The sequence below is a fragment of the Drosophila hydei genome, unplaced genomic scaffold, assembly GCF_003285905.1.
Source record: "Drosophila hydei strain 15085-1641.00,03,60 unplaced genomic scaffold, DhydRS2 tig00000237-arrow-arrow-pilon, whole genome shotgun sequence".
Classification (NCBI taxonomy): domain Eukaryota; kingdom Metazoa; phylum Arthropoda; class Insecta; order Diptera; family Drosophilidae; genus Drosophila; species Drosophila hydei.
Window position 1 is genome coordinate 1,102,598 of NW_022045691.1, and position 27,895 is coordinate 1,130,492.

Below are 27,895 nucleotides of genomic sequence, written 5' to 3' on the forward strand. Positions count from 1 at the left end.
TCGGAGTTCAAGAATTCACAACTTAAATGGTTATAGCATTATAGCACTTATATATAAGTATTTTGGAATGGAATATTTTCTTTTAATTTTTGCCAAAACAAACCAATTTCTTTTTGCTTGGCAACCGTTATTGAATTACTATTAGCTTAACAGCAACAGCTGTTAAAGTCGATTTATAGGGCATATCGATATTCATCAAATGGTGTTGCATGCAATTATATTATCGCATTTGAATTCATTAATACATTTGCGCGTTCTGCCAAATTCTAAACTAGCTTTGGAATAAACATCATCTAGTTTGGCTAGAATTGACTTATCTAATTCGTTTTCGGACCTCACTTGTAATTGATTTCGCCCTGTAACGAGCCGATCAATTTGTAAATTAACAAAACTAAAAACTGCAACTAACTCAATAATAACAATAATAATTGTATATCTTTAACGCTTTCAGACGAGAAACTAAGAAACGACAAAAGAAAACTAACTCAAATAACAAAAAAATGCCACGCGGAAAATTCTTAAATCATAAAGGCCGCAGCCGCCAATTTACACCAGTCGAGGAGCTACAGCGCGAACAAGAGTTGGATGTGTGCATAATGTCATCGCACATTAATAAGTTTACCGAGAGCATTAATAACATTGAGGAGGCCACCTATGATGGTGACAACAGCAGCGAGTATTGCAATGACAAAAGCGGCGAACTTGGCAATGACAATGGGAATCCCAGTGGCAATGGCAATGTCAATGTCAATGCCAATGTCAATGTCAATGTCAATGTCAATGTCAATGTCAATGATAGTGTTAGTAGTAATAATAATAGTATTAGTAATAATAGTTTTAATAATGATGCTAATATCAATGGCAACGGCAATTGCGATGGCAATGGCAATGTCAATGGCGATGGCGATGGTCATCTCAATGGCCTAACAAAGGGTCGCAAATTGGGTGGAGCTGTGGAAGGACTAATTGAAATATCGAACCCGAATCGCCCCGTTAAGAAACCATCAATCAAGTTGGCGCTATTAACTGAAGATGTTAAAGGCAAGAGCATTGAGGATCCATTGGTTGAGAAGCGTCGCCGTGACCGCGCCAGAGAGAAGCCGCGCTCCACTTCGAATCAGAAAACGAGCAGCGAGGCCAACGCTGATCTCGCACGCCTCGCGCTCGTACGCAAGAAACGTGAAGCGGCTGCCGAGCAGCGTTTGGCTGCCAAAAAGGAGAACAATAGCAACTATCATCACTTGGACGGTGCAACGCCATCCACATCCAAATCGGATATATCCGTTAAAAAGAAGCACAACAAGCACAAATCGGGAGGAACGGCCGGTGGCACCAACGAGTTTCTGAAGAAGCCCAACGCCGAGGAGCACCTTAGTAAATTTGTTAGGGGCCGCAATGGGAACAAACGAAATGTCAGCTTGCAAGCCTAAAGAGAAAGGGGAATGAAACTGAAAGAGGGAGCCAAAAAAGAAAAAAGAAAGCAAATCAAACCAAATCAAATCAAATCAAATCAGAGTAGGCTAGCTCAGGATTGTTGAGGCCAACACATTATATATACATATATGAATATAGTATATATATAGCTTAGCCTTCAGTCATTTCGATTTCATTTCACGTTCATTTCGATTTGTAAATTTTGAGTTACCTACACGAATAAAACAAATAAAAACTACAACTAAATTATATTGTATTCAAACTGATGCCACTACAGCCTAGCCGTTTCACGGTGGATCTAATCTAGTTTGTGAGTAAATACATATATGTATATATATATACATATATATAATGTATATACACATATATGTATATAAATATGAATATATATGGTTATGTATACGTATAATACAAAATATGTAACACAATCAAATTGTGTGTGCGTGCGCGTGCGCGTGCGTTTGTCTTGTGCGCTAACCATATTGAGTAAACAAATTTGAAAGCATTCGCCGAAAAAGCACAAAGCGCGCGCACCCACATTTCGATAGGCAGGCAGGCAGGCAGGCACGCACGCTTGCGCGTTAGCCAACACTCTTTTTGTCTGCTTGCTTGAATGCACAATGCAGCACTGGCCCCACTGCTGCCAGTCTATCTGTCATCAATAAATAGTCTTTCGAGTTGCAGCAGCAGTGACATAAAGAAGCAGCCGGCTGAACGTTTCTAAACTAAACGACAAAAAGCAAAATTAAAAAAAAAAAATTTGAAAAAAAAAATAAAATAATAGAAAATGGAAGGCAAACCATTGAAACGTATGCGCTCCGACGACGATGAGAGCAACAATAATGTAACTCAAACCAAAGTCTGGGTAAATGAGAAAATTAACGATTCGTGCGATCCTGACAAAATGAAGGCGGTACATGGTAAGTGGACAGCAACAAAATACTTATTTGACACTCAGACAGACACACACACTCACACACGCACATTCTACAGAGAAAACAACGAAAATGTTATTCAAGGCAGCCGCTAACATCGATGCTAACAAAGAGGAGCCGAAGGAGGAGGCAAGCACCCCGCCACCGATAGCCGTTAGTTCGGTCAATTTATGTGAGCAATATCAGCTGATTGGCGATGGCAACATAATACTACGCGACATGAATCCGGATGCCGCCAATCCGGGGCTGGAGTGCCGTCTATCTACATGCTGCCAGCGCCTGACTCTAATCCGCGGCACTTGCGTCAATTGTACATTCGATTTGTGCGAAGAATGCGGCTATTCGTGCGTCGAATGCAGCCAATTTATATGCCGCACTTGTGTCACCCTGTTGTAAGTTGACGAACCGAAAAGTGCTGCCAATCACAGTTAATTTTTGTCATTTTCCCTACTTCCTTTTCTTCCAGCGGCAATCGTCCGGAAGAAGCCGAGCATCCATTGTGCGAAGTCTGTCAAATGTTCGTGGCCTAAGTGGAGTGTGCACACACATTTATAGATACACACACACACACATACACACGCGCACACACATACGCACATATATGCAGGCAGGTGCAATAACACAGAAAACTATATGTATACATTATAAACTAAAAGAAGTACAAATCAAACTAAGTAAGCAACATCTGTTATGAAGCTGTGCAGCTGCCTTGATCAAATCAACAAAAAAATTCCAAAATCGAAAGGAAAGAAATCCAGGCACAGTTCGAGCTTAACACACCCACTAGCACCTAACACCAATACACACACACACACTAATACACAACACACATATACGCTCGCGCACACACACGTACACGTACACATACACTTATATATACTCATATAGAAATCAAATTTCTTTATTCAAATTCTAATGAAACTTACCAAAAAAGAAAAAAAAACAAAAAAAAGAACTGATATAATTAATTTTATGAAAATTATTAATTTATATAATGCTGATTGTGAATACACTCATTTATCCATCCTACCATCAATTGCAAATTCTTATTGTAAAATGCTCTCTCTCTCTTTCTCGCCGACTGCCCCAAGCTCTGCGTGTCCAAATTGTGAACACAGTTACAAGGAAAGAGATGGAGAGACTAACACATATACACACACACGTACACACATAAACACACATACATGAATCCAAATTAAATTTATAAAATTGTACAAAAATGATGTTGCAATTTACTTGATGTTAATCACATTTATTCATTAAAGAAAAAAAAAAACGAGAAACAAGCATTTTCCTTCTCTATAAGCCCAAGCCTTGATACTGCTTGCGTCTCCTCCTCACACCTTTCCACGGAACTTGTGGTATTTGTCGTGCTCCTTGACCAGGCTCTGATACATGCGTGCGCCTGCCTCGCTGCTGGCGCGCAGTATGAAGTGACCCGAGCGATGATCACAGATCGAGATTAGCTCGTGACAAAAGCGATCCAAGTGCAATTTGACCTGCGCAAGAAGACAGCAAAAGATTAATCAGGATTCTTTATAGTTAAGCTTTGTCTAGCCACCTTCTCGAAGAGCGTCGTGGGTCGCTCGGTGCCAATCATTTGCTTAATGGTAAAGATGAGCAGAAACGGTGCCACACGCTTCATGGCCAAGGCCTGTGGACCCGCTGCAATGCCCGCCATGAGCGTCACTAGCTTCAGTGCCAATTCGGCCAGGCCGTCCAGCTCGTCGTCCGTCAGACTTTGCGCATGTTTGCGCTCGCTGCGATAGCAGACAATCGATTGCACCAGATCCTGGCAGATGGCACTCAGCTGTGCGGCACGATCCGACATGAGTGTGGCATGTTGGCGCAACAGAAGCAAACAGTTCTCGGACAGCAAAGCGTGCAGCTGGCGAAAGTCCAACCAGCTGCCGCCGGCCGTAATGAAACGCTTGATATTCAGATCCAACATGCTGCCCAGCATCGAGTCCAGGGTTTCGCCAGTCAGCGGCACAGTTCGATTGCTGGCCAAGGCACGCTGTGCCTCCAGCAGGCGTAGCACATGACTGCAATAGGCGGGATCACCCAGCGCTGGCAGACGCAACGAAACATTGCCGCTGATTAGCTCAAACTGCTCATTGAGCATCTGTAACAAGAGTGGGCGAAAGAGAGATAAGTCAGGATCTAGGCACAAGCAAAACGCGCTCACCGCTCCCTTGATGCTGCTCAGCGAGCATTTGGCAAAGAGCGTCACCAGGACGAGCACATTTTGCAGGCTCGTATGCTGCGCTGGTGTCTCTGGCCGCTGCATCTCATCCAGCTGCTGTGCCAGTCGTCGCAGCAGCAGCAAGAAATCCTCATTCGTCTTATAGCCAATGATTAGCTTGACGGCGGGTTCAATGCTGGACATGTCCAGCGCTGAGCTGGCTGCAATATCCACATTCAATTGCCGCCAATAGCTGTCCAGCACAAACTCGATCTCGTCCAGGTCCAAATGCAACAGCTGACGATGCGTTAAGGCCACATTCAGCAGACGTATGGCATGGGCATTACGATAATTCAGCTGAAGCAAGAGTTCCAAGATTAATTGAGTATTTAAGGAATGTTCCTGTAGCTATTAAAATGGCTTCAAGCAAGTCTAAGTTATAATTCTGATTCAGATTCATATTCACATTACATTTGAGTTCTCTTTAGTTAGCTAAAAAGTGTTGCCCATTTTGCACGCACATACAAAATGGGCAGCACTTTTTGAAATGCTATGGCCCTTCCCTTTCATGTCATATTATACGAGTTATATGTTGCGTTAGCTTTTGCTATAGCAAATGACATTTTTTGGATTATTGAACAGATTTGTTGGCTAAAGCTTGACAGATTTTTTGAAGTTGACAATTTGATAGTCTAGCGTTCTAAGCTTCTTGCACACACACATGAACAAACAACACACACACACACAAGCACATGTTAAGCTTACCGAATGTCCTATGTAAATTTTGCAAATACGTCTAAAGTTCTCATCGATGGCCTGCACAGCATCCGCTGTGGCCGGCAGCTTAGCCTCGTCGACATTCTCCTTCTGCTGTTTGGCCGCACGGTTGATGCAGCTGCTCAGATAGATGGCATAGCCACTGAGTGTCTGTTGCACAAACTCCTTGTAGACGGCGGGCGATTTTTTGTGCGAGCGAAACTTGTGACTGACAAACTGGCCATAGATCTCGAGCAGCGGCTGCAGATGACGCTGCATGCGTCTCGCCTGCATGCCGGTGCCGCTGGCCAGCGTCTCAATGGCGAGCAGCAGCAGGCGGCAGTGCGAGGCAGACAGTTGTGGCAGCTGCTCGCGGAAGAGCGAGGCACAGCTAGCCAGAAAGACATCGCTGCCGGGCGTCAGGCGACGTATGCAGCGACCAAAGAACATCTCATAGAAACGCCAGGCACTGGAGTTGGACTCAGTCTCATCCGTGTCCGCCTCCGCCTCCGGCTCCGTCTCCGGCTCCACATTGAGCGGCACCAGCTGCAATAGCTGCGACAGCTCTGGCAGATGGCTGCACAGCGGCAAAGGTTGACCAAAATGCAAAAGATCTAAAAGAAGAGAGCATGAGAGGATGTCCATATATAGAGTTGAGGAGACACACCTATGAGCTGATCGAGCAGCTGATTGGATAGCTGCAACAGTTGGGCCCGTCGCACATCCTGGTAGAGCGTGAAGATGAGCAGCCAGAGGCGTAGCTTGATGCTGCTTTGCAGCTGTGCCAGCGGCAGCTGCTGCAGTGCATCAATTAGCTCTTGCGTGGATGCAGGCGGCAGCGCAGGTTGCTTTGTGCTCTCACAGCTCTCGCGCAGTGTTAGTGCCAGGGCTGTTTCATCTGTCGCCTGTGGCAGCTGTTTGGCCAACAGGCTGCCCTTGATCTTGGCCAGCTTCAAGCTGTCAACAAACTGCTGCAGCAGCTGCATGGTCAGCAGCTCCACGCACTCGACATCCTCCAGAAGATGGGGCAACTGCTGCTGTTGCTGCTGCTGCAATCGCATTTCTTTTTGGGCACGTGTCAGGTGGCTGAAGAGCTGCTGTGGCAGCAGCTGCACCAATGCATCCGGACACGGCTCCAGCCGCTGATTGGGCAGGAGTAGCCAGCCGGCTTGTGTGAGCTGCAGCTCGAGACGCTGCAAGCGCTGTCGGCACACAGATTTGCCAAAGTTATGCACTCGCTGCTGTATCAGCTCCCATTCGTCGCTGGAGAGAAAACGCTGGAGCTGCGGCAGCGCCGGGTCCGATTGCATCGGTGCCAAGCCATCTGGCCAATAGTAGGCCAGGAGCAGATCAAAGTTATTCGCACGCTCCACACACTCCAGGAAGACGTTCATCGTGCGTCGATTGTGCTCCAGCGACAGCAAGTGGCGTCCGAATTGCTGAAGAACTTGAACAGTGTGCTTGCGCTGTTGCTCCACTTCCAGATGATGCTGCTGCACATGCTCCACTAGCCGAGTGCCGAGCAAGTATTGCGAAAGCAACGTCGCCTGCAGCTCGATGGCAAAATTTAGATTGCACGGCAGGACGGCCTTTGTATTCGGCTCCAGCAGCTCGGCAAAGCTGTGCAAAATACTTTTCCAGATGACAATCGACGGCTTGGACATGAGCTGACTGATCAGCCGAATGAAGGCGGCGCCGGCTGTGGCGCTTGGCCAGGTCTGTGCCAAGGCATCCGTACTATAGCCGATTACATTTGAATGCGAGTTGCAATTCTGTTTGAATAGGAGCTGCACATAGCTATCCACTTGCTGCTGCTCCTTCGCGGTCTCGGTCTCGGTCTGCTGTGGCTCTTGGCGACTGCGCTTGCCCGTCTCCCAGTTGGGCAGTTCGTATTTGTGCAGCCATTCGCGCAGTGATTTCAGCACGTTCATAACAAAGCGTTCGGTGCGACTCATGCGTCGGCACATGTCCAGCAGCAGGACGAGATAATCGGAATACAGTTGCAGCTCCAGATCGTTACGCTTGATCGCGCACATCATCCAAATGGTAAACTGATAGACATTCGGTTCCACCAGCAATGGATTAAGACGCAACGCCGCACAGAGCAGCTGCAGCACCTTACCCAGCTGCTGATCCCGATTGTTGCGGACGAGGCCGATCAACTCCTTGCTTACATAGATGATGCCCGTGTGCTTGATCTTATCGGGAAAGTTGAGCTGGATGTTGTGGCGACGCAGAGCCTCCAATGCATGTGTGGTCAATAGTAGAGCCAAGGAGCTATTCTTGCACTTGGTCTGCACTACATTGCCGTCTTCATCCTTCTTGTCCGAGCTTTGATGTTTTACGATTCGAGTTATCAATTTGTATAGCTTTTGCGGACTGTAGCGATGGTTGAGCAGCGCACATTCCATTACTAGCATATGCACATGCAAGGGCTGCTCAGACATTAGATCGCATGCAGCACTTATATCCAGATGCTCGGTCAGCTGCATCTCCAAGGCGGCTAGCTGTTCGAAGCAGCAAAATCCATGCTCTCGCAGCTGTAGCAATAGCTGGCATAGCGGCTGTAGTGCCCCACCCACATACGCCTTAAGCAGACGCTCCTGATGCTGGGCTCGTTGCACATAGTCGCGCAGCTGCTGCAGCAGAGGCAGCATAAAGTCAGCATGTCGCGGCTTTGGCTCGTTTACATTAACAATCAGCAGCTGTCGCTCGTAGCAGCTGAAGAGTGTGCCATAGCTTCTCATGACCAGATCGTAGTCGGCACGCAGTGCATCCTGCACCAGCTCAAAGTTGAGTAGGCATTGCAGCAGCTGTGGATGCGCCTTTGCCTCGGCTGGAGCTGCTTTGTCGATGCATTGCAAGATCGATTCAATTAATGCCGATTTTGTGGCGACACTTACCAGACCCGGCTGAGCACGCAGGCTGAACAGTTGCTGCAGCTGCTCCACGGGCAGTTCCACCTGCTCGGCGATCGTCTCTGCGAGCCATTTGCAAACGACTTCGTGTTTGTTTACATACACAAAGTCCAGTGATTGCCAGACTTTAATTGCGAATTCCAGGCGTGCTGTGTACGCTTTGTTCGTGTCTTGCAGCCATATTCGTAACTCTGCAATGTTTCATTTAATAAAAAACCTTCTTGTTTAAGATCGCAAGTTACCTTCGCCTATTTCCATGTTGCAAATACAAATTTCGATAGCGATTACGTTTAGCGCACGTGTTGAGCCTAGCGGCTGTTATCGATTGGCATTGTGCAAAAGTGCTGTACAACTCTGTAAAATAATATAAATAAAATAAGTAACGCAAAGCAATTCGTTTCTGTTACTTAATGTAACAATCTTATTTATGTATATGATCTGTTAAGTATATCTTATTGTATTTTATCTGATTTTCAGTAAATAAAAGTAGGCAAAAACAATATGTTTTCAAAATAGGTCAATTCAAATAAGTAGTTTATTAATTTTTGAATACTTAAACTTTAATTATGTGAAAAAAATAAAAAAATATACTTAACTTTGATATGTAACAGTCATCAAACAGTCAGCTTGAGTTGGTTTCTGTTAACAACCGATTACCACTCAGTACGAGCTGACGTCACAAATTTCTATCGATATCTGTGATCGCTGTGTGCTATCTTTCAACTGTTAATATACATGCATCCATCAGCTGTTTTAGTTGTGTTTTGTGGACCGTTTGAGTGGGGGTCAAAATTCACGTATTTTACTTGTACACAATATTATAACATATAAATGAATGGTGGTGTAACTCTAAAGTCAAAGCTTACTGTACGAATTCTTGTTGTATAAAATAGAAAGAAATTGCACAAAATCACAATGCTGTTGAACTGCACCAGGGTGAAGCACATGTGCACAACATTACGAATTACCCAAATACCTTGCGTAGTCCGCAGATTTCCAATGAATTCGTCTAGCATACACAACTATATGCTAAGGCGGCAACATCATCATCATCATCATCTATATAACATTCGACCGCCTGCTGGCCGGCAGCTGCTTAGCTCCCCATCTTCTTCCCTGCCGACAGGCTCTGTTGGAGCAGGTGTTCGGTCATCCAGATGGACGGCACGTTTGCTCAACGTACGACGATGCATGAGCAGCCAAGATGCGAAGCTGCCAGAACCCAAAATGGGGTCCGTCATTGAGAACGCCAAATTCGCGACCTCACGTCTCATCCGTATGATGAAGGAAGAGAAGTGGGTGCTCCTAAGTACGGCCCGCCATCAATCGCTCTAGCCAAAGTGTGCCGCTCATACGATTAGGTTTATTTCGTTGCAGTGGGGCTTGCTTGCTTGGTCATCTCCTCGACCATCACCATGAGCGTACCCTACTTCCTGGGGAAGGTCATTGATATAGTGTTCAATAAGAATGGTATGGACGAATCGGCCGTAAGCTCTTTGCAGGACTACTCCAAGATGCTCGTCGGCATTTTTGTCATTGGCGGCCTGGCCAACTTCTCCCGAGTTTATTTATTTGGCTCCGCAGGTGAGTTCGCACCACAATTCGACTTTCTCTTTCTTTCTTTTTATGCTTGCTGCACCACTTTACTCCGCACAGCTTTGCGCATTGTGCGCAGACTGCGCTCCAGATTGTATCGATCAATGCTGATGCAGGAGGTGTCCTGGTTCGATACACGCGGCACTGGCGAGCTCGTCAATCGCTTGAGCAACGACACTTACTTTGTGGGCACCTCGCTTAGTCAGAACATTTCCGATGGCTTTCGCTCGCTGGCCATGATTGGTGTTGGCGCCTTCATGATGGTGCGTCCATTGCATTCATCTAACTATCAATTACAGAGTATTCCATCTCCCCCCTCTCTCTCTCTCTCTCTCTCCTTACACTCTTAGGTCTATACGTCGGCCAAACTGGCGCTTATCAGCGCTTTGATTGTGCCCGCCCTGGCTGGTATTGCCATCGTCTATGGACGTTATGTGCGTCGCATAACCAAAACCGAAATGGATAAATTTGCGGAAGTGATGAAGCATGCCGAGGAGCGTTTCGGCAATGTGCGCACCGTCAAGGTGTTCGGTCGCGAGAACTCTGAGTGCGCGGAGTATGACAAGCAACTTGACGAAGCCATCCAAATTGGCTACAAGGAGACAAAAGCTAGATCTGTATTCTTTGGTCTGGTGAGCTAGTTGAATGTCAACTCCAATTGAAATCTCAGCTTAGATCAGTTTTCTGTTGTTGTCAGACTGGCTTCTCAGGTAACGTGGTCATCATATCGGTGCTTTACTATGGTGGCACTTTGGTGCTCAACGAGGAGCTCTCCATTGGGGCCATGACCTCGTTTATGCTGTATGCCGGCTATTCAGCTGTCGCCATGAATGGCCTGTCCAACTTCTACAGTCAGCTCAACAAAGGGATTGGCGCTTCGCAGCGGATTTGGGAGATCATGGATAGGGAGTATGCCATGCCGATTGATAAGGGCATTATGCCAACGACCGAGGCGATTGGCGAAGTTGAATTTCGCAACATTAGCTTTGCATACCCGTCTCGCGTGGACAGCAAAGTGCTATCGGATTTCTCGCTTAAGTTAAATCCAAATGAGACGACCGCCTTGGTGGGCCGCTCCGGGTCGGGCAAATCAACGACGGCAATGCTTCTGATGCGTCTGTATGATCCGCAGCAGGGTGCCATCTACCTGGATGGAGTCGATTTGAAAACATTGAATCCACATTGGTTACGTCAACATGTAAGCGCTGTCAGCCAGGAGCCTGTACTCTTCTCCGGGTCCATACGCTCGAACATACTGTACGGTCTGCAGCCTGATAAGGTGCCCGATGAGCAGCTATTCCAAAAAGTGGTCAGGGACTCAAATGTCAACGAATTTGTCAGCCATCTGCCCGATGGTCTAGAAACTATTGTGGGCCAAAGGGGAATCCTTTTGAGTGGCGGACAAAAGCAACGTGTAGCCATTGCCAGGGCGCTCATTAAAGTATTATATATATATTATGCATATATATTTATATTCTAATGAACTTATTTGTCATAGAATCCCACCATACTCATCCTGGATGAGGCGACAAGTGCACTGGATGCCGTTTCGGAGGAGCTGGTGCAGACGGCGCTGGAAAAGCTCATCCGAGGACGAACTGTGATTACCATTGCTCATCGTCTAAGCACAATACATCAAGCACACAAAATAGCTGTCATTGATGATGGACGTGTTGTGGAGGAAGGTACCTTTGGGCAACTGATGAACAAGTCAAATGGCGTATTCAAGGAGCTGGTATCCAAACAAGCACTTGGAAGCAAGCCGTAGTTCTTAACGCATCGCGAAAACTTCACAAGGTGTTCATATATTTATACATATGTGTATACATATAGTAGTATATTGCCAGACAAGACAAATTTACAAAAGATTGTTATTATTTTTACAAAATCAACTAAGCATATTGTCGAGCTCTGTTCCAATCTGTTTATGACCGGTGGAGACTTAGTTCAATCCAGTGTTGAATTGTTTAAAGAAGCAAATTCTAAATGTTAAAGTTAATGAAATAATGTTAAGTTAATAAATGGACAAATTTTACATTGAGTTTCAGATGTGCCTTAAAAATTTTGAATGTCTTTAATTTCGCGGCATGACCAAGCGTTGCCAGCTGGTTACAGCTTTGGTTGCTCTCGATCAGCCGCCTGAGTGGATTATTTTTATCTTTGTTCTTAATAATAAAATAAAAGTTGATTTAAGTTAGGCAAATGAATAAGCAATAATTACATTTTGTTACACAGCCGCAGATATGTTGATATTTAACTTTAAATCAATGCGCCATAGAGAAGCGCTGCCACCTTGTTCGATCTTTCGATTGGAGGTGTTTGCTTATTAGTAAGCGTTGCCACCCTGTTTGAACCTTCGATTTCTGCCGATCAGCTGATTCTGTGGCGTTTTTTTTTTGGATTTAATCATTTTATTTTGGTTTTACGCGTTTTGATTTACAATTTTACATTTAGCTTAATTCTAATTAACAGGCACAGAAAATAAATGCAGCAATTCCCTTCCACAGTTCACACTACACGAGTGCAAGACTGTAGGAGTGTGTGTGTATGTGTGTGTGTTTGTTTACTTCATTGTGGGCATGGCCACAGCCGCCTGGGTGTGGTTGACATCTGTTTCACGCCACAGCTGGGTAACGGTCTTGGTCTGTGTGTAGAACTTGATGCCCTGCTTGCCATAGAAGTGATGATCGCCGCGGAAGGAGCCGCGTGTGCCAGTGAAGGAGAACATGGGCAAGGGCACGGGTATGGGCACATTGACGCCCACTTGGCCGGCATCGATCTCGTTGACGAACTTGCGTGCAGCAGCACCATTGGTGGTGAAGATGGCGGTGCCATTTCCATAGGGATTGGCATTCACAATTGAGATGGCATCGTCCAGGGTATCGGCATTAAGGATGACCAGGACAGGGCCAAAGATCTCCTCGGTGTAGCACTGCATGTTTGGCTTGACATCGGTCAAAATAGTGGGGCCCACAAAGTAGCCATCCTCATAGCCGGGCACAGTGATCTTCCTGCCATCGAGGATCAGCTTAGCGCCCTCCTTCACGCCCGATTCAATCAGATCATTGATTCGCTTACGAGAAGCGTCGCTGATGACTGGTCCCACATCTGTGCCGGGCATATGGCCAGCATTGACCTTCAGCTTCTTTGCACGCTCAACCAGATCGGGGATCCATTTCTGAGCTTCACCCACAAACACAGCCGTCGACAGGGCCATGCAACGCTGTCCGGCAGCGCCAAAGGCGGCGCCAGCCAACTGATTGAGCGTGTTTTCCTTGTTGGCATCGCTGAGCACAACGCCGTGATTCTTGGCGCCCATGTTGCTCTGGACACGCTTGCCATTCTTGCCAGCGCGCTCGTAGATGTACTTGCCCGCCGTATCGGAGCCCACAAAGGAGACGGCCTTAATCTCGGGTGCATCGCAAATGAAGTTCACGGCATCGTGCTGACCATGGATGACATTGACCACACCGGGTGGGCAGCCGGCTTCGTTGAGCAGCTCCATCAGCAACATCGTGGCACCGGGCACACGCTCTGAGGGTTTCAGCAACATGGTGTTACCCGTGGTAATGGCAACGGGGAACATCCACAATGGAATCATAGCTGGGAAATTGAATGGAGCAATGCCGGCGGTGACACCGAGTGGCATGACCAGCGAATAGGTGTCCATGTCGCGGGCAACATTGGCCACTGTCTCACCCATCTGCAGCGATGGAATGCTGCAGCAGTGCTCGACAACCTGGAGACCACGGAGCACATCACCCTCGGCATCGGCCAAAGTTTTGCCCTGCTCCTTGGTGATGTTCTTGGCCAGCTCACTCATGTTGGCCTTAATCAAAGCCTGTAGCTTGAACATGACCTGCTGACGTGACACCACAGATTGGCTGCTCCACGACTTGAAGGCGCGCTTGTTGGATTCCAGAGCAGCTTTCATTTCCTCTGCCGTGGCCTTGGGCACACGGGTAACCACTTTGTCGGTGGCTGGATCTTTCACATCGATCCAATCATGGGTCTTCGACTCCACAAATTTGCCATCGATGAACAGCTTGGTTGTGGGAGCGGAAGACGAGTAGCTGCGCTTGGCAATCAAACGTGCCTGCAAAGGAATTTAATTATAATTTAATGATATCGATAAGTCGATTAAAGATATTTTTGAATCTGTTGAAAAAGGTTGCCACATCTACCAAATGGAAACTGTACCTTAAAGGCACACTTCCTTCTCAAAAGTCAAGCATATCAAATTAATACGTTATTTAATTGTAGGTACCAAGTACGAAGGACATCAAGGACACAAACTCAAGTAAGTTTTATATGTTTTTGCTGCTCTTTTTTTTTTAACTAATCTCTTTCTTATATATGCACATATATAAGTTTTTTTTTTAATTATTAGCGGCCTACGTGCCACGTCTCCCACATGTATGACGACTGTACCCAAATCTGTCTAATACGTATTTTTTTTAACAAATATATTATGATTTCTGCACAAAATAAAAGTTGCTTAAATCATTCTCAGTGTAATTAATGAATATGCAAATAGGCGTGGCCATAAGAAATTTGAACCCTATGGAGAAAGCAAAATTAACTTTGGTTTTTTCGAAATTTATTTTGGGTGACATAACAACATAATAATGTTTCAATGTTTCCTCTCATTTCAAGGACATAATATAACACACATATCAAGGACATAATATAACACACATTTCAAGGACATAATATAACACATATTTTATAAATTATATATGTGAATAAAAAAATGGTACATTTCGTTTTAAATGTAGGTACAACATAATTTTGTTAAGTGGCAGCCCTTTTCCTGTATAAAAAAAAATGTCATCGAGAATTTTGCCACAATTGCATCAAAAAAGTAAAGTTGCGTAAAAGACAAACGCGCCTGCGCTTATTGGACGACTTGGGCCAGGCTTCCTGTATATATGTATGCGTGTATGATACGCAAATCTTGCAAGTGTTTTACTGCGTTACTTTTAATTCAACAGGTGAGCATGGCTTTGCCTGGCAACATGATAATATATACACAGGCACACATACACGGATGCACATATATATATATATATATATATATATATATATCTGTATATAAGGGATAAATGCCATGCCTTTGCTTATCAGTGGCAGCAGCCACCCGTTTGATAGGCATTTATTTATATGGCTTACCGTCTAATTAAAATACAATTGTGTTACAAGCATGGTTACATACATATATGTGTTTGTGTGTGTGTGCGTTAGTTCTTTCTTGCGTTATTGTGATCGTCGCATTATCTGAATCGCAGCAAACCAAAATTACGTAACATGTGTTTGTGCTATCAAATTGTCAGTTCTTTTTTCACGTTTTACCGTTTAATGTGGACAATTTGTAAACACTCACACACATACTCGCACACAGACAAGCACGTGTACTTTAATTTGCATGCACATGCAATTCGTACACACGCACACACACGGACGCCCACTTTCTAGTGCACTTACAAGTGTACACCGCCCACCCCCTTTAAACTTTTCAACACTGCGCAATTGTTATCGATAGTTCTTGATAGCATATGCAACTATAATTTCTTACCTCAGCACCAATTAGACGCACAAAGGACATCTTGACACAGGTGATGGATATGTAAGGTCTGGGATTCTGGACAATGGAAGCTCCGGCTGGAAACGCGTGTGTTGCTGCTGTAGCTACTGCGGCTGGCCCAACCAATGGTCTCACTAGAACTGAAAGCAAAAGCTGAGGCTGTGCCAAGTTACGGTCCCAACGCGCGCGTGTGGTGTGATTGTTGATATACGAGGCGACGGCAACGGGCGAAGCCGGCGAATCGTCGGTTGGTCGAACCACTTTATTAGACGAGTACACAAGCACAGCTGTATATGCGTTCGTGTGTGTGCATGTGTGTCTGTGCTTTTGTAGCCAAGAACTTGAAACAGCACTGTTGTTGTTTTTGCTTTTACTCTAATTCGTTGGGGGCTCGCTAGTATATGTATGTGTCTATGTGTGTGTTTTGTTTTTTTATTTTTTGCGACGTTCGAAGAGGCACACGCACTGGCGCTTAAGTTGACGCGCATACATATATATGTACACGTAAATAGATTGATTTATCTTTGTGTGTACACATATGTATATACGTACGTATATGTATATGTTTGTGTGAAAATGCGTATTTATTTATGATTGTTCGCACGTGTAATATTTAAAATCATGTGTGGCCGCATTAATGTGTGTGTGTGTGTGTATGCTCATATACGTATGTATTTTATTAACTGTGTATTTATATACATTATATATATATTTGCACACACAAACCTAAAACTTATACGTGTAAAAGCTAAGACATTTTTAATAAATAAACATGTTTAAGTTTGATTTATGTGTATGCATAAAAAGATAAATACACAAGTTAAAGAAACCTAAATAATATATTAGCATACTTTTTGCTGCACTTATATACGTGTTGACTCTGCCTCGGCTGTTTGCTTATTAAATCAAAGTCTGCTTTCGAGCGTTTGATCATTTTATTAAGGTTACAAACCCAATAAGAAATTGCTGTGCAATATATTTTGTATTGTTGCATATATCAAGTATATGGTTTGAGCTCGTGCTTAGGGTCTTGACTGTCTCTGATCGCTTATCGAAGTTGTAAGCCAAACTAGCATTAGCTAAACAATCTATAACGGTTAGCTGAATTATATGGTTTTTGTACATGCTAATACAGATTGTATCTGGTTCAAGTCTTGGCTGCAGCTCAAAACAAATTTGCTAATTTAATAAAGTTACAAACCCCATCCAATCAGTTGGTGTGAACACGTGGTTATCTGCAGTGTAAAACTGGTTCAATTCTTGGTTGCGGCTCAAAACTGGTTTGTTACTCGGCTATTTATACTTTTGTTTATTACATTTTCGTATTTAATTTTTTAAATGATAAAATTCTTGAAGTTTTTAATTTTTTTGCTTAATCTAGCTTAGGCGAGCATTGAAATAATTAACATTTTTTTTCTAGAAAGGTAAAGCTAAAGTTCGAGTTTAAATTGAAAAAAAATTTGTTTATTTTTGTTCGCAACTTTTATTTGTTTTGAATTGTCATATCAATTAAGACGTAAATAGTTAATTAATTAATTTAGTTAAGTACGCTAAACGCTAAGTACATAATTTAATTTGTTCAATCATTTCTTGTTGTTGTTTTTGTTTTTGTTTTGTTGTTTCTCTTTCATAAAATAGTTAGAAAACTCGTGTTGAAATGCTTTGGTTATTGCTGTAAAATGTTTCGACTACTTTATATAAATATATATATATATATATACAGATATAACTGTATATATATAGCACTTTATATATATTGTGTAATTATGCATAAAAGTTTTTAAAATTAATTCCAAAAAAATTGATTCCAATGTATTTCGCATGCCTTTATGAGTTTTTTCTTGTTTTCTTTACCTTTTTATAGTAATATAGTTTTTATGTTAAGTGATTTATATAATAATAATAATATATAAAAAAAAATAGCGCTTACGACTAGAATTGTAATAATTAATATGGAATGCTTTGAAGAGCATTTTCCTTGCTTTGTTTATTTTAAATATTTAAGTTAAGCCACGCTGCGGTTGAAGGCCTCAGAAAATGTACAGGATAAATCAGTTATATAGTATTGGATATATATATATATATATATATATATATATATGTGTGTATATATATATAAACATATGCTTATCGCTATATGTAGGTAGAAGAAGAGCACTACGTAGGCAAATTTCATATACAGCTAAATATATTTTTTTTTTACATTTTTTCTATTTTTTTTTTCATTTTTTTATGTTTTTTTTTTTTTATATTTTTTAAGTCTTTTTTAAGCACTGTTAAATATATTACGTATAAAAAAAAATATTTGTATAATTTTTTTCTGCCTATTTTTGCATTAAGTTTTTGATTAATTGTGGCGCTAGCTTGACGCAGGCGCACGCCTGCCGGTTGTACCGTTAGACTACAACTTACACTAAGAAAAAAAATATGTGTGTTCTTCAGTTAAGAGTAAGACAAAAAAAAAACGAACTATTTAGGCTTTGGTATATGTAGGGCGAGAGACTTTCAACTCTTCAACTCTTTCTCTCTCTCTCTCTCGCTTACAGTTCAAAATTCGCTGTATATTAAGATTATATATATATGTATATATATATGTATATATATATATATATATATATATTTTTTTTTTTTTTGTGAGTTTGATTTGAAAATATTATTTAAAAAAAAAATATTTTTTTTTTTGTGAAATTTTGAAGTTCTCAAATCAAACTCAGATATATAGATCTATATATAGATAGTTATAGATATTTGTGTAGCTTGCTTATTTCATGTTTTGTTTCTTTTTGCTAGCTGTCTAAGACTAGGACTACTGAGCTGGCTTAGAGGGTGCGCCTCCAACGCCTCTGTTTAATTTTGTTGGTTTCCTTTCACTTTTCGACGCCCAGCAGCTTGGCCGCCTCGTCGGGCGAGCTGAGCAGCTTGTTGAGTATGCCTTGGTCGGTGATGCCCAGCAGATTGCCGAGGAAATCGCCGCTGGCCACGCCCACGCCCACGCCGACGGCTGCCGCTGTTGTGGGCGCTGAGGATTCGGCAATGTTTTCCTTGTGCTCGCCCAGGCGGCTGACGCGCCACTCGTTCGCCTTGTCCAGCAGCTCGTGCAGCTTGGGCAGACGCAGGCTCTTGCTGCTGCCGTTGTTGTTGTTGTTGTTGTTGTGGCAAGTGTTGTTGTTGTTGTTGTTGCTGGGCATTGGCATGGGCATGGGCATGGCCGTGGGCGTTGGTGTCGTCGGCGGCGTTGCCATTTGCTCATCGTCGGAGCAGTCGGAGCCGCCCTGCTCCCCATTGTGACTGCGTCCGCTGTGCTTCTTCATGTGCCGCAGCATGCTGTGCTTCAGCGTGAACTTGCGCAGGCAGATCTCGCACTGGAACGGCCGCTCGCCCGAGTGGGTGCGCATGTGACGGCGCAGGTCCTCCGTGGACCAGAAGCGACGCACGCAGAAGGCGCAGATCACCTTGCGATTGCTGTAGTCCGGATACTTGCCAGAGCTGCGTCCAGTGCCGGACTCGTCCTCAGAGACGGCGGCATTGGATGCAGCGGCAGCGGCAGCTGTTGCTGTTGTCGCTGCCGCCTCCTGCTCCGTTTCGATGGCGCCCTTGGCCAGCAGCAGGGCGAACTCCTGCGCGTGCTGCTGCTTGATGTGGTCGAGGCACTGCAGCCGCTCGCCGAACGAGTACTCGCACAGGTGACACTTGTAGGGCAGCTCGCTGCCATTGGCCTCGGCTGCGGTGCTGCTGAGGGCAGCTGCGGCTTGGGCTGCGGCAGCTGCTTGGGCCGCTTGGGCAGCTGCCACCATTTGCTGGTTGAGCTGAGCGGCTGCGGTCAGGATGAGCTGTTGCTGCTTGCGCTCCCGTTCCAGTTCACGTTCGCGCTCCAGCTCCAGTTCACGCTCGCGTTCGCGCTCCCGCTCCAGCTCCAGCTGGCGCTCCTTTTCGGCCGCTTTGCGGCGGCGCTGCTCCTCCAGCTCGATCTCCTCGACCGACTTGGGCACGGGTATCGGCTCGCTGACGTCCTCGGTGGGCACATAGACCGACATGGCGGACTCGACGTTGCCGTGCTTGCGCAGCAGATGGCGATCGCAGTTGCTCTTCGTGGTGAACAGCAGCGGGCAATGGGAGCACTTGAACGGCTTCTGGCCCGTGTGGGTCAGGATGTGGCGACGCAGCGAGCTGCTCCAGGGGAACATGCGCTGGCAGTAGGGGCAGCTGACGCGGTTCGGGGCCAGGCTGTAGGCGGACTTCTTCTTCGGCTCGCTGCAGCTGCTGCTGCTGGTGACGTCTTCGGTGCCGGAGTTGTTGCTCTCGCTGGCGCTGCCGGAGGCGACGAGGCCCTCCTCGTCGCTCTGCTCCATGTGATTGGCCACATCGCTGGGCCGAAAGTAGCTGTGGAACGACACCTGGTTGCTGGTGGCATTGTCCACCAGCTTGGCCACCGGCACCAGGTCCTGAGATTCGTCCTTGAACGGCGAGCTGGCCACCTCTTTCAGGGACTTGGCCACCGACTCGGCTTGGGCAATCATTGTCTTCATAGTCGTTGGCTCGCCACTGGGCTTGGCTTTCGGCTCGCTTGCCTCGGCGCGCGGCTCTGGCTCGTCCTTGGCGTCCACCTCAATGGGCTGCACTTGCTCCAGTTGTTGTTGCTGCTCTTCCGCCTGCTGCTGCTGCTGCTGCTGTTGCTCGTCCTGCTCCAACTCGTCCTCCTCCTCCTCCTCCTCCTCCTCCTCGTCTATGTCATCAAACTCCTCTTCATCGTCTTCGTCTATGATCAGCTTGGGCGGCTCATCGTCATCCACGGGCAGCTGTTGCTGCTGCGCCTGATTGCTGCTGCTGCTGCTGCCGTTGCCATTGTTGCTGCTGCTGCTGCCGTTGTTGTTGTAGCCAAAGTGCAGCAATGGATTGACGACGACGCTGCTAGAGCCATGCGCCAGCGCCTGCTGCAGCAAGTCCGTATCCTTGCGCGCCTTCAGCTGCTGCGCCAATATCGCGTATTTCACCTGCTCCGATATGGGCGCATGTTGCTGCTGCTGCTGCTGCTGCTGCTGATGCAGATTTGTCATGGCTGCTGCTGCGGCTGCCGCTGCCGCCGCCGCCGCTGCTGCTGCCGCTGCACCCGAGTTGGCGGCGCGTCCACGCATCACATGATGCCCGCTGCGCTGGCGCTGCGCATAGAACTGCGGATGCTGCTGCTTGACGTGGCGCTCCATGTTGGAGCGCAGCGTGAATCTGGCCGAGCAGTGCTCGCAGGCGAAGGGCCGCTCGGTGCGATAGCGACGCTGCTTCTGCTTGGGCATCAGCACGCCGTTCTTGATGACCATCTTGACGGGCCCGGCCGCTGGCACCGGCACGCCCAGGCCGCCCAGTGGCAGGCCCAGAGGCGGCGGCACTGCAGCAACTGTTGCTGCTGTCGCTGGCACTGCCAACGCCGGCGCTGACTTCTCCAGCGCAGCTGCTGCCGCTGGCGGCGGCGCCATCAGGCCAAAGAACGGAAAGCCGGACGATTGCTGCAGCATCAGGTTGCGCAGCAGCTGCATGTACTGTGTGGCAGCATCACCTGGATTGAAGAGCAATTGTTGCTGCTGCTGCTGCTGCTGCTGTTGCTGCTGCTGCTGCTGCTGCTGCAAGAGCACGTCATGCTCGCGCTGCGGCTTCTTGCTTAGATCCAGCACATCCATGCTCAGATCCATGGCAGGTGCCAGCGGCTTCTCCACCAGCTGGTCCAAGCTCTTCACCTGAATCTTCAGGGCAGGCTGCGCCGGCTGCTGCTGCTGCTGCGGCGACTGTTGCTGCTGCTGCTGCTGCTGCTGTTTGCTGGGCTGCTCTGCCAGCAGCATGTGCTTCAGCTGGGAGCTCGGCTCGGCATTCGTGGTCGACGGCGAGGGACTGAGCGAGCGAAAGCTGAGCTCCGACAGATCCGGATCCAGCTTGGGCTTGATATCCTCGCAGCTGGCATCCTCAGCCGGATGATAGACGATGGCGCGCTTCACCTCGTCGCGGCTCGTCTTGCCGTGCCGATTGCGCAGATGCCGCTCGCAGTTGGCCTTCGTGGTGAAGGCGTAGTTGCAGACGGCGCACTCGTAGGGCCGGTCGCCGTTGTGGGTGCGCATGTGCCGCACCAGAGCCGCCTTGTCGCAGACGGCATAGGGGCACATGTTGCAGCGAAAGGGCCCGGCGGCGCCGACGGCCGCCAGGTGGACGCGATTGTGGCCCTTGAGCGCGCGCAGATTGGGAAAGACGGCCGAGCAGAGCTTGCAGGGGAATTCGCCGCGCAGCTTCATGCGCCGGAACTCGCTGGTGAACGCGTCCTGGGCCTCCTCCTCGCCATCGCGCCCGTCCACGCTGTACTGGCTGGAGCAGGGCGTGTTCACGTTGTGCTCGAAGTTGCGCAAGAAGCTGGACGTGCAGCTGGAGCTGGTCATTTGCAGGATGCTCTGTATATCGGCCAGATCCTGGCGCTGCTCCGATGGCTCGTGCTTGATGGGCGACGGCAGCGAGGAGCCGCCCGACTTGCCCTTCAGATACAGTTGCTGAAAGAACTCATCCCGCTCGCTGTTCGCCTGCAGTCGCATCTCGTCCTCGTCGTCGTCGCCGTCTGCCTCATCCTCGTGCTGGTGCTGGTGCTGCTGCTGCTGCTGCTCATCCTCGTCCTCTTCCGCTGGCTCCTGCTTGTGCAGCGGCGAGGAGCTGGCGCCCAGCAGCGGCGGCAGCTGCAAGCCGCGACAGCTATGCGCCTGCAGCTGCCGCTGTGTGGCAAAGATCACCTGGCACTCGCGGCACTTGGCCGGTATATCGGCGTGCTCCGCCTCCAAGTGGGCGTACAGCGCCGCACGCGTCTCGAACTCATCGGCACTGCAGACGGGGCAGCCGAGCAGCGCCTCCGACTCAGGCTCGGGCGTCGTCGGGCTGCTGTTGCCCGACGACGTTGCCAGCAATGTGGCCACATCGGGCGTGCTCGTTATCATCTGTGCCACGTCCACGCTCTCGCCATCGGCAGCCTCTCCATCCACATCATCGTCGGCCTCCCCATCCCCATCTGCATCGGCATCCAGCGCTCGTTCATCGCTTACAATGATGTTGTTGTTGTTGATGTTTGTTTTCAGCTGCTGCTGCTTGCACGCCAGCAACAGTTGCTGCTCCTCACTGTTGTTGTTGTTCGCTTGGCTGTTGTTGTTGTTGTTGTTGTTGCTGGCTGCACTGCTGCTGCTGCTGGATATGTCCGTGGAGCAACTGGCATCGCTTTCATAGCTCTCGGCCCGCTGAGCCACCGCATTTGAGGCCGCATGTTGCTGGTGTCGCTGCAACTGCTGCTGTTGCTGCTGCGGCTGCTGCTGCTGTGGCTGCTGCTGCTGCTGCTGCTGTGACTGCTGTGACTGCTGCTGCTGCTGCTGCTGCTGCTGATGCTGCTTGTGCGTGCGCATGTGCCGATGCATGTTTCCATTTGTCGTGAAGGTCAGGTGGCAATAGCGACAGTTGAAGGGTCGCTCCCCGGTGTGCACCAGGACGTGTCTGTCCAGCGAGGAGGCTGACGAGAGCACCTATAGCGGAGAGGGAGAGTGGGAGAGAGAGAGAGAGAGAGAGGAAGAGCGTGGAATGGGATTTACGGTTAGTCAAAGCTCAAGCAAAAGAATTTGGTATGTGTGTGCAGCTCAAGGGTAGTCGACTGTCTGAATACCCTGTACTGATGGCACGCATGCATGACTATGGGGTATACCCTGTATACTCTGTAATCATCTATATCCTTTACAATAGATACCCTGTAACTGACTGAAAGCAAGCAGCAAAGTGACTCAGATACCCTTGAATTGTCTGACTAATTTGCAACTTAAAGATACCCTGTAATGTGGAATACCCTGTAACTGACTGAAAGCAAGCAGCAAAGCTTTAAAGTGACTCAGATACCCTTGAATTGTCTGACTAATTTGCAACTTAAAGATACCCTGTAATGTGTTATACCCTGTAACTGACTGAAAGAGAGCAGCAAAGCTTTAAAGTGACTCAGATACCCTTGAATTGTCTAGCAATTACAAGTCATAGATACCCTGTAATGTGTTATACCCTGTAACTGACTGAAAGAGAGCAGCAAAGCTTTAAAGTGACTCAGATACCCTTGAATTGTCCTGCTAATTTGCAATTTAAAGATACCCTGTAATGTGTTATACCCTGTAATTGATCCCTATAGTTAGCATAGACTTGTTAGCCGTTTGGATACCCTTTAATAAGATATCTATCCACTGACAGACTACAAACACCCTAGTTTATTTGTCATTTACAGCGCTATAGATACCCTGTAACGGCGCCTTATATTAGTGGACGACTGTCGACATACCCTGTAAATAATGTGCTAAGGCTGAGTGTCTGAAAGTTGCGCTTTCGCGCAGTAATAGACCGCGCAATACCCTGTATTTTCGAATTGGAGTGCACTGGCTGAATACCCTGTAATAAAGTGGCACTTACCTTGGAGCAAATGCGGCAGGTGAAGTTCTCGGTGTCGCCGTTGGCATAGTTGTGGCATCGAATGTGATTGGTGAACTCGTGGGGCGTGGCCGAGACAACCTCGCAGATGGGGCAGACATATTTCATATGCTCGTCGCCGGCGCTGATGCCCGACTCGGCGCTCGAGTGGCAGAGCCCTTGCGGCGAGGAGCCGCCCGAGCTGCTGCCGGAGCCCTGCTGCAACTGCTGCTGCTGCTGCTGCTGTTGCTGTTGCTGCTGCTGCGCTGCCGTCGCCGTCGCCGCCGCCGACTGAGCCACGCCGCTGGCGCTGAGCAAGAAGCCGCTGCCATCGACGAAGCCCGACTCGGAGAGGTCGTCGTTGTGGGTGCTGATGCTGCTGCGATTCAGACGAAACTTTTTGCGCAGCGAGCTGGCATCGCTGCCGACGCTGTAGTCGACCACGATGCTGGCGCTGGCAGCGGCGGCGACTGCATTGCCGCTGCGGCGCTGCTTGTGGCGTATGCGATGAATCGACTGCACCGACTCCAGCAACTGTTGCTGCTGCTGCTGCTGCTGCTGTTGCTGTTGTTCGTCTTCCTCGTCAGAGTACAAGATTTGCAGCTGCTGCTGCTGCTGCTGCTGCTGCTGCTGTCGCATCTTGCGTTTCCGCGACGTTGCCTCAACATTCGGCGTCGACGTCGGCTGCGGCGCACCGCTGCTGCTGCTCAGCTTCTTTGGCGTGCGCCCCAGATCCAGATGCTCCAGCGACGACTCCGAGGTGCTGGAATCCCGACGCTGTCGCTCCATAACCGCATCCTCAAGAGTTACTGCTGCTGCTGTCGCTGCTGCCGCTGTATGTTGCTGCTGTGGCTGCTGCTGCTGTTGCTGCTGTGTGGCCAGCATTTTTGCTGCTGCTGTCGTTCTAAGAGTTGGCTAATTGAGATCGTAAACGGCTGCTGCTTGTCTGCTGTGATTAGCTGCTGGACGAAGAAAAAGAATTGAAACGCTTAATTGACATTGGCTTTGACGTAAGCTTTGACAGCAGGCGTAGCATTGCAATAACTCAGCAAATACAACTGAACTTGGGCAAGAGTCTTAAGCTTAGTAAAATATGAGCTAACAGCTTAACAAAAGAAACTTAACATTAACTTTGACATGAGCTTTATCTGAAAATTCCATATAAGCATTTAAGTAAATATAACCAGACATATCTCATGTGGGTGGAGCTTAAGCAGCAGGTTTAACATGACAATTTTACTAGAGTGGCATCTATAACTCGGCTCTAACATTAATTTTAACCCTTGTATAACATGAGCTGACAGCTCAACAAAAGAGTGTTTTAACATGAGACTTAACTGGTAGTTTGACATTATCACAAACTCAACAATGTCTCGCAGCATCAGAAATATATATATTTTCAATACCATTCTATACATGGATTAACATTTGTCAGGAGGCTTAACATGGAGATTAGTTTCATATTATATATAATTGCAAAAGCAGTTGGAAGCACAAAATAGTAATAAAAACCTTAAAATGAGGTTTACCAGGAAGTTAAAGTTGTAAATTAACATTAATCCGACCATATGATTCGCATGTTTAGCTGCTCTAGAGTACGGGAAGAAGTATGACATTAGCTTTAACGTGACGATAAACATAAGCAACAGGAAACTAAGCCGTTTTCAGTTAGCGGCAGCATAAAACTCCATGTTCAATTTAACATTAGGTTTAAGAGTCTGACATGAGCCTTCGATACTTTGAGCTTTCGCTATGGACTTCGCTTTCATATGAATTTAGCTATTGCTCAAAGTCTAATCGGATTCTTGGCATTTTGCAATGAAAGCTGATTGGAAAAGCGAACTAAACATCTATTTCTTGTATACTGAAATTCCAATTGCTTGCTTTGTGCTGTGCGCTGATTGGATTACGCGTAATCTAATACCGAATCCCGGCACAGATCGTATCTCAATTTCAGCTGAACAGCTGATCAAACGATCGATCGATGAAGTGAGAGGGAGCGGGGTGGGCAGAGTTAGGATGGAAGTGGAGCTACTACGAATTGGTTAAACGAGACGCTGTCAAAACAGTTGCGATGTTTTTTTCTTTTTTTGTTTTTCTTTGCTGCTTGCAGCTGGGAAATGCAAACGGATGCATTTCGCTAGAAATTCCAATCAGAGCAGATGAGTAATGGAGGAGAGTGAGCAAAGAGACGGCTACTCTCATCTCTAATGGGAATACATGCGCGCGCTCTCTCCCTCTCCCTTTCCCTCTGCCTCTTTCTGTCTCTCCTGCTCGCTCATGCTGTGTATTGATTTGTTATCGGCTCGTGCGCTTTGCGCTTTGTATTTGTTGCATTTCCATTCGCTGTTCATATTTCCCCATTAACATTTACCGTTATCAATTGGCTTTGCTGTCGCTGCTTAGGATTTCCAATTGGCGACGAGCAACGATCCAACAGCAGCAGCACCAACAACAACAATAACAAGTTGACAATTTTTGAAAGAAAACTTTGGAGCGATAACGTTTTTGTTGCTTATTTGTTTTTTTTTATTTGTTTTTGTTATTGTTTTTGTAGGCTTTGCTCTTCGATTTTGGTTGGTCGATTTCGAATCGGAATTCGATTTCGTTCGTGACTCAGCCGCATGCTAAATCATTAGAGATAAAGACACGCCCCTAACCGCCCCCTCCCTTCCACTACTCTCCCTCTCTCACTCTGGCGCTGTGTGTCACTTGGCAGCTCTCTCCAATTGAAGAAATAATTTCATATTTTTGGAGACTCTGCAGAAAAAGTGTACGAAGTGGTGAAATTGTAATTATGTGGAGACTTCTATAATCTAACAGTAATTGATGTGAGGCGTGTAGATTTTGGAGACTTTGCTAGGAATTGGCAATTGTTGAAATCTGTTCTATGAAATATTCGTCTGAAGTGGAGACTAGCTGCTATTTTGTATATTAGTTAAAGTTGGAGAAGGAGAGATTTGCGTGTAAGTTTTGGAGACTTGAACAGTTAATGTAGAATGATTAAATCTGACGTCTAGCTATCAGTTTGTAAATTAGACAGTTTTGAAAAAGGAGACATTTGTGTATATTTTGGAGATTTGATTGGGACATTGCTGGAATACACTTTAGCTTAGTTCAGGTTGCAAGTGTAGAAATTGTGCCTACGTTTTGGAGAGTAGACTGTAATATTATGAAATAAGAAAAAGTATTTGATATAATTTGGGACATTCCTAAATTATTTTTATCACCTTTGACAATCGTTATTAGTCGGGAGAATTGTATACAAATTTTAAAAAATAACAAAGTAAAAATTAAAAAATGTTCTTTAATTTTTTAATTATTTTCCAATGTCAACTTCAATATTTTTCACTTGGAATACTTTTTGAATTTCTTATCAGATATTTTTGACGAATGAGTTGGAGAGTTTTCTTCCAAGCGAGTTTCCGCTATTTCTAAGCTTCTAAACTTGGAATCAAATCAAAATATCAGAAATAATATTTAAGACTTTAAATGCAGAATATTACAAAAAAATAAATGATTTATAAATAAATAAAAAATAAATGATATAAAAATAAACTCGTCTATAATCCAAGGTATATATGTTATATATATTTATATACATATGTACATATAGTTTATAATCCAGGATAAATGCTTTTCACACTTTTCACACTTGAAAATTGCCACAAGAAAAAAAATGTTGGTAATTTTTTAGTTAACAATTTTTTACCTTTGTTTTGTTTTGGTTTTTTGTGAAATTTGGCGGCGGCATTCGAATTTTGTTATTATTTTTTAATTCATAATCTTTTTCCTTGTTAGTTTTTGCTTTTCGTTTGTTTTTGGTTTGAGTTTTTCACTAGGTTTCACGTTTGCGTATTTGTTTTTATTTTTATTTATTTTGAATTTTTTGCGTTGCACTCAATTAATATAGTTAAAAATAATTAATTTGTAGCACGTTTCTTTGGTTTAATTTTAGTTAAAAAAAAATTAAAATAAAATAAAATAATATAATTTAATCGAATAAATGTTTTTCCTTTTATTTTTGTCGTTGTGTATCACT

At 46.1% G+C, this 27,895-nt stretch overlaps 5 protein-coding genes across 9 annotated transcripts; 2 read left to right on the forward strand and 3 right to left on the reverse strand.

The window, feature by feature from the left end:
* The first annotated feature begins 263 nt into the window (after positions 1-263).
* Positions 264-2,983, forward strand: LOC111593648 (putative uncharacterized protein DDB_G0286901). 5 transcript variants are annotated; one of them, XM_023306533.2, is made up of 4 exons: positions 1,556-1,744; positions 2,119-2,354; positions 2,428-2,761; positions 2,836-2,983. In XM_023306533.2, the coding sequence occupies exons 2-4, from the start codon at positions 2,222-2,224 to the stop codon at positions 2,897-2,899; spliced, it is 531 nt and encodes a 176-aa protein (XP_023162301.1). In that variant the 5' UTR covers positions 1,556-1,744; positions 2,119-2,221; the 3' UTR covers positions 2,900-2,983. The 5 variants fall into 5 exon arrangements, with proteins under 5 accessions (XP_023162297.2, XP_023162299.2, XP_023162296.2 ...); XM_023306529.2 differs by lacking the exons at positions 2,428-2,761; positions 2,836-2,983 and adding an exon at positions 264-377 and having other exon boundaries at positions 452-1,744; positions 2,119-2,207; XM_023306531.2 differs by lacking the exons at positions 2,428-2,761; positions 2,836-2,983 and having other exon boundaries at positions 265-1,744; positions 2,104-2,207.
* Positions 2,984-3,665: 682 nt separating this feature from the next.
* On the reverse strand, positions 3,666-8,540 carry LOC111593649. The gene is made up of 7 exons (XM_030223550.1): positions 8,471-8,540; positions 5,978-8,419; positions 5,842-5,924; positions 5,320-5,790; positions 4,558-4,911; positions 3,931-4,494; positions 3,666-3,868 (listed from the first exon to the last, which is right to left on the reverse strand). Exons 1-7 carry the CDS (start codon positions 8,484-8,486, stop codon positions 3,707-3,709), a joined length of 4,092 nt encoding a protein of 1,363 aa, XP_030079410.1. The 5' UTR covers positions 8,487-8,540; the 3' UTR covers positions 3,666-3,706.
* Positions 8,541-8,955: 415 nt separating this feature from the next.
* Positions 8,956-11,863, forward strand: LOC111593650 (ATP-binding cassette sub-family B member 10, mitochondrial). Its single transcript, XM_023306535.2, has 6 exons — positions 8,956-9,537; positions 9,606-9,812; positions 9,885-10,087; positions 10,175-10,456; positions 10,522-11,265; positions 11,323-11,863. The coding sequence occupies exons 1-6, from the start codon at positions 9,144-9,146 to the stop codon at positions 11,590-11,592; spliced, it is 2,100 nt and encodes a 699-aa protein (XP_023162303.1). The 5' UTR covers positions 8,956-9,143; the 3' UTR covers positions 11,593-11,863.
* A 349-nt stretch (positions 11,864-12,212) lies between these two features.
* LOC111593651 (probable methylmalonate-semialdehyde dehydrogenase [acylating], mitochondrial) lies at positions 12,213-15,655 on the reverse strand. The gene is made up of 2 exons (XM_023306536.2): positions 15,400-15,655; positions 12,213-13,920 (listed from the first exon to the last, which is right to left on the reverse strand). The coding sequence occupies exons 1-2, from the start codon at positions 15,427-15,429 to the stop codon at positions 12,388-12,390; spliced, it is 1,563 nt and encodes a 520-aa protein (XP_023162304.1). The 5' UTR covers positions 15,430-15,655; the 3' UTR covers positions 12,213-12,387.
* Positions 15,656-18,163: 2,508 nt separating this feature from the next.
* LOC111593638 (zinc finger protein 236) lies at positions 18,164-27,603 on the reverse strand. The gene is made up of 3 exons (XM_023306514.2): positions 27,566-27,603; positions 23,857-24,815; positions 18,164-22,937 (listed from the first exon to the last, which is right to left on the reverse strand). The coding sequence occupies exons 2-3, from the start codon at positions 24,736-24,738 to the stop codon at positions 18,276-18,278; spliced, it is 5,544 nt and encodes a 1,847-aa protein (XP_023162282.2). The 5' UTR covers positions 24,739-24,815; positions 27,566-27,603; the 3' UTR covers positions 18,164-18,275.
* Positions 27,604-27,895: the final 292 nt, after the last annotated feature.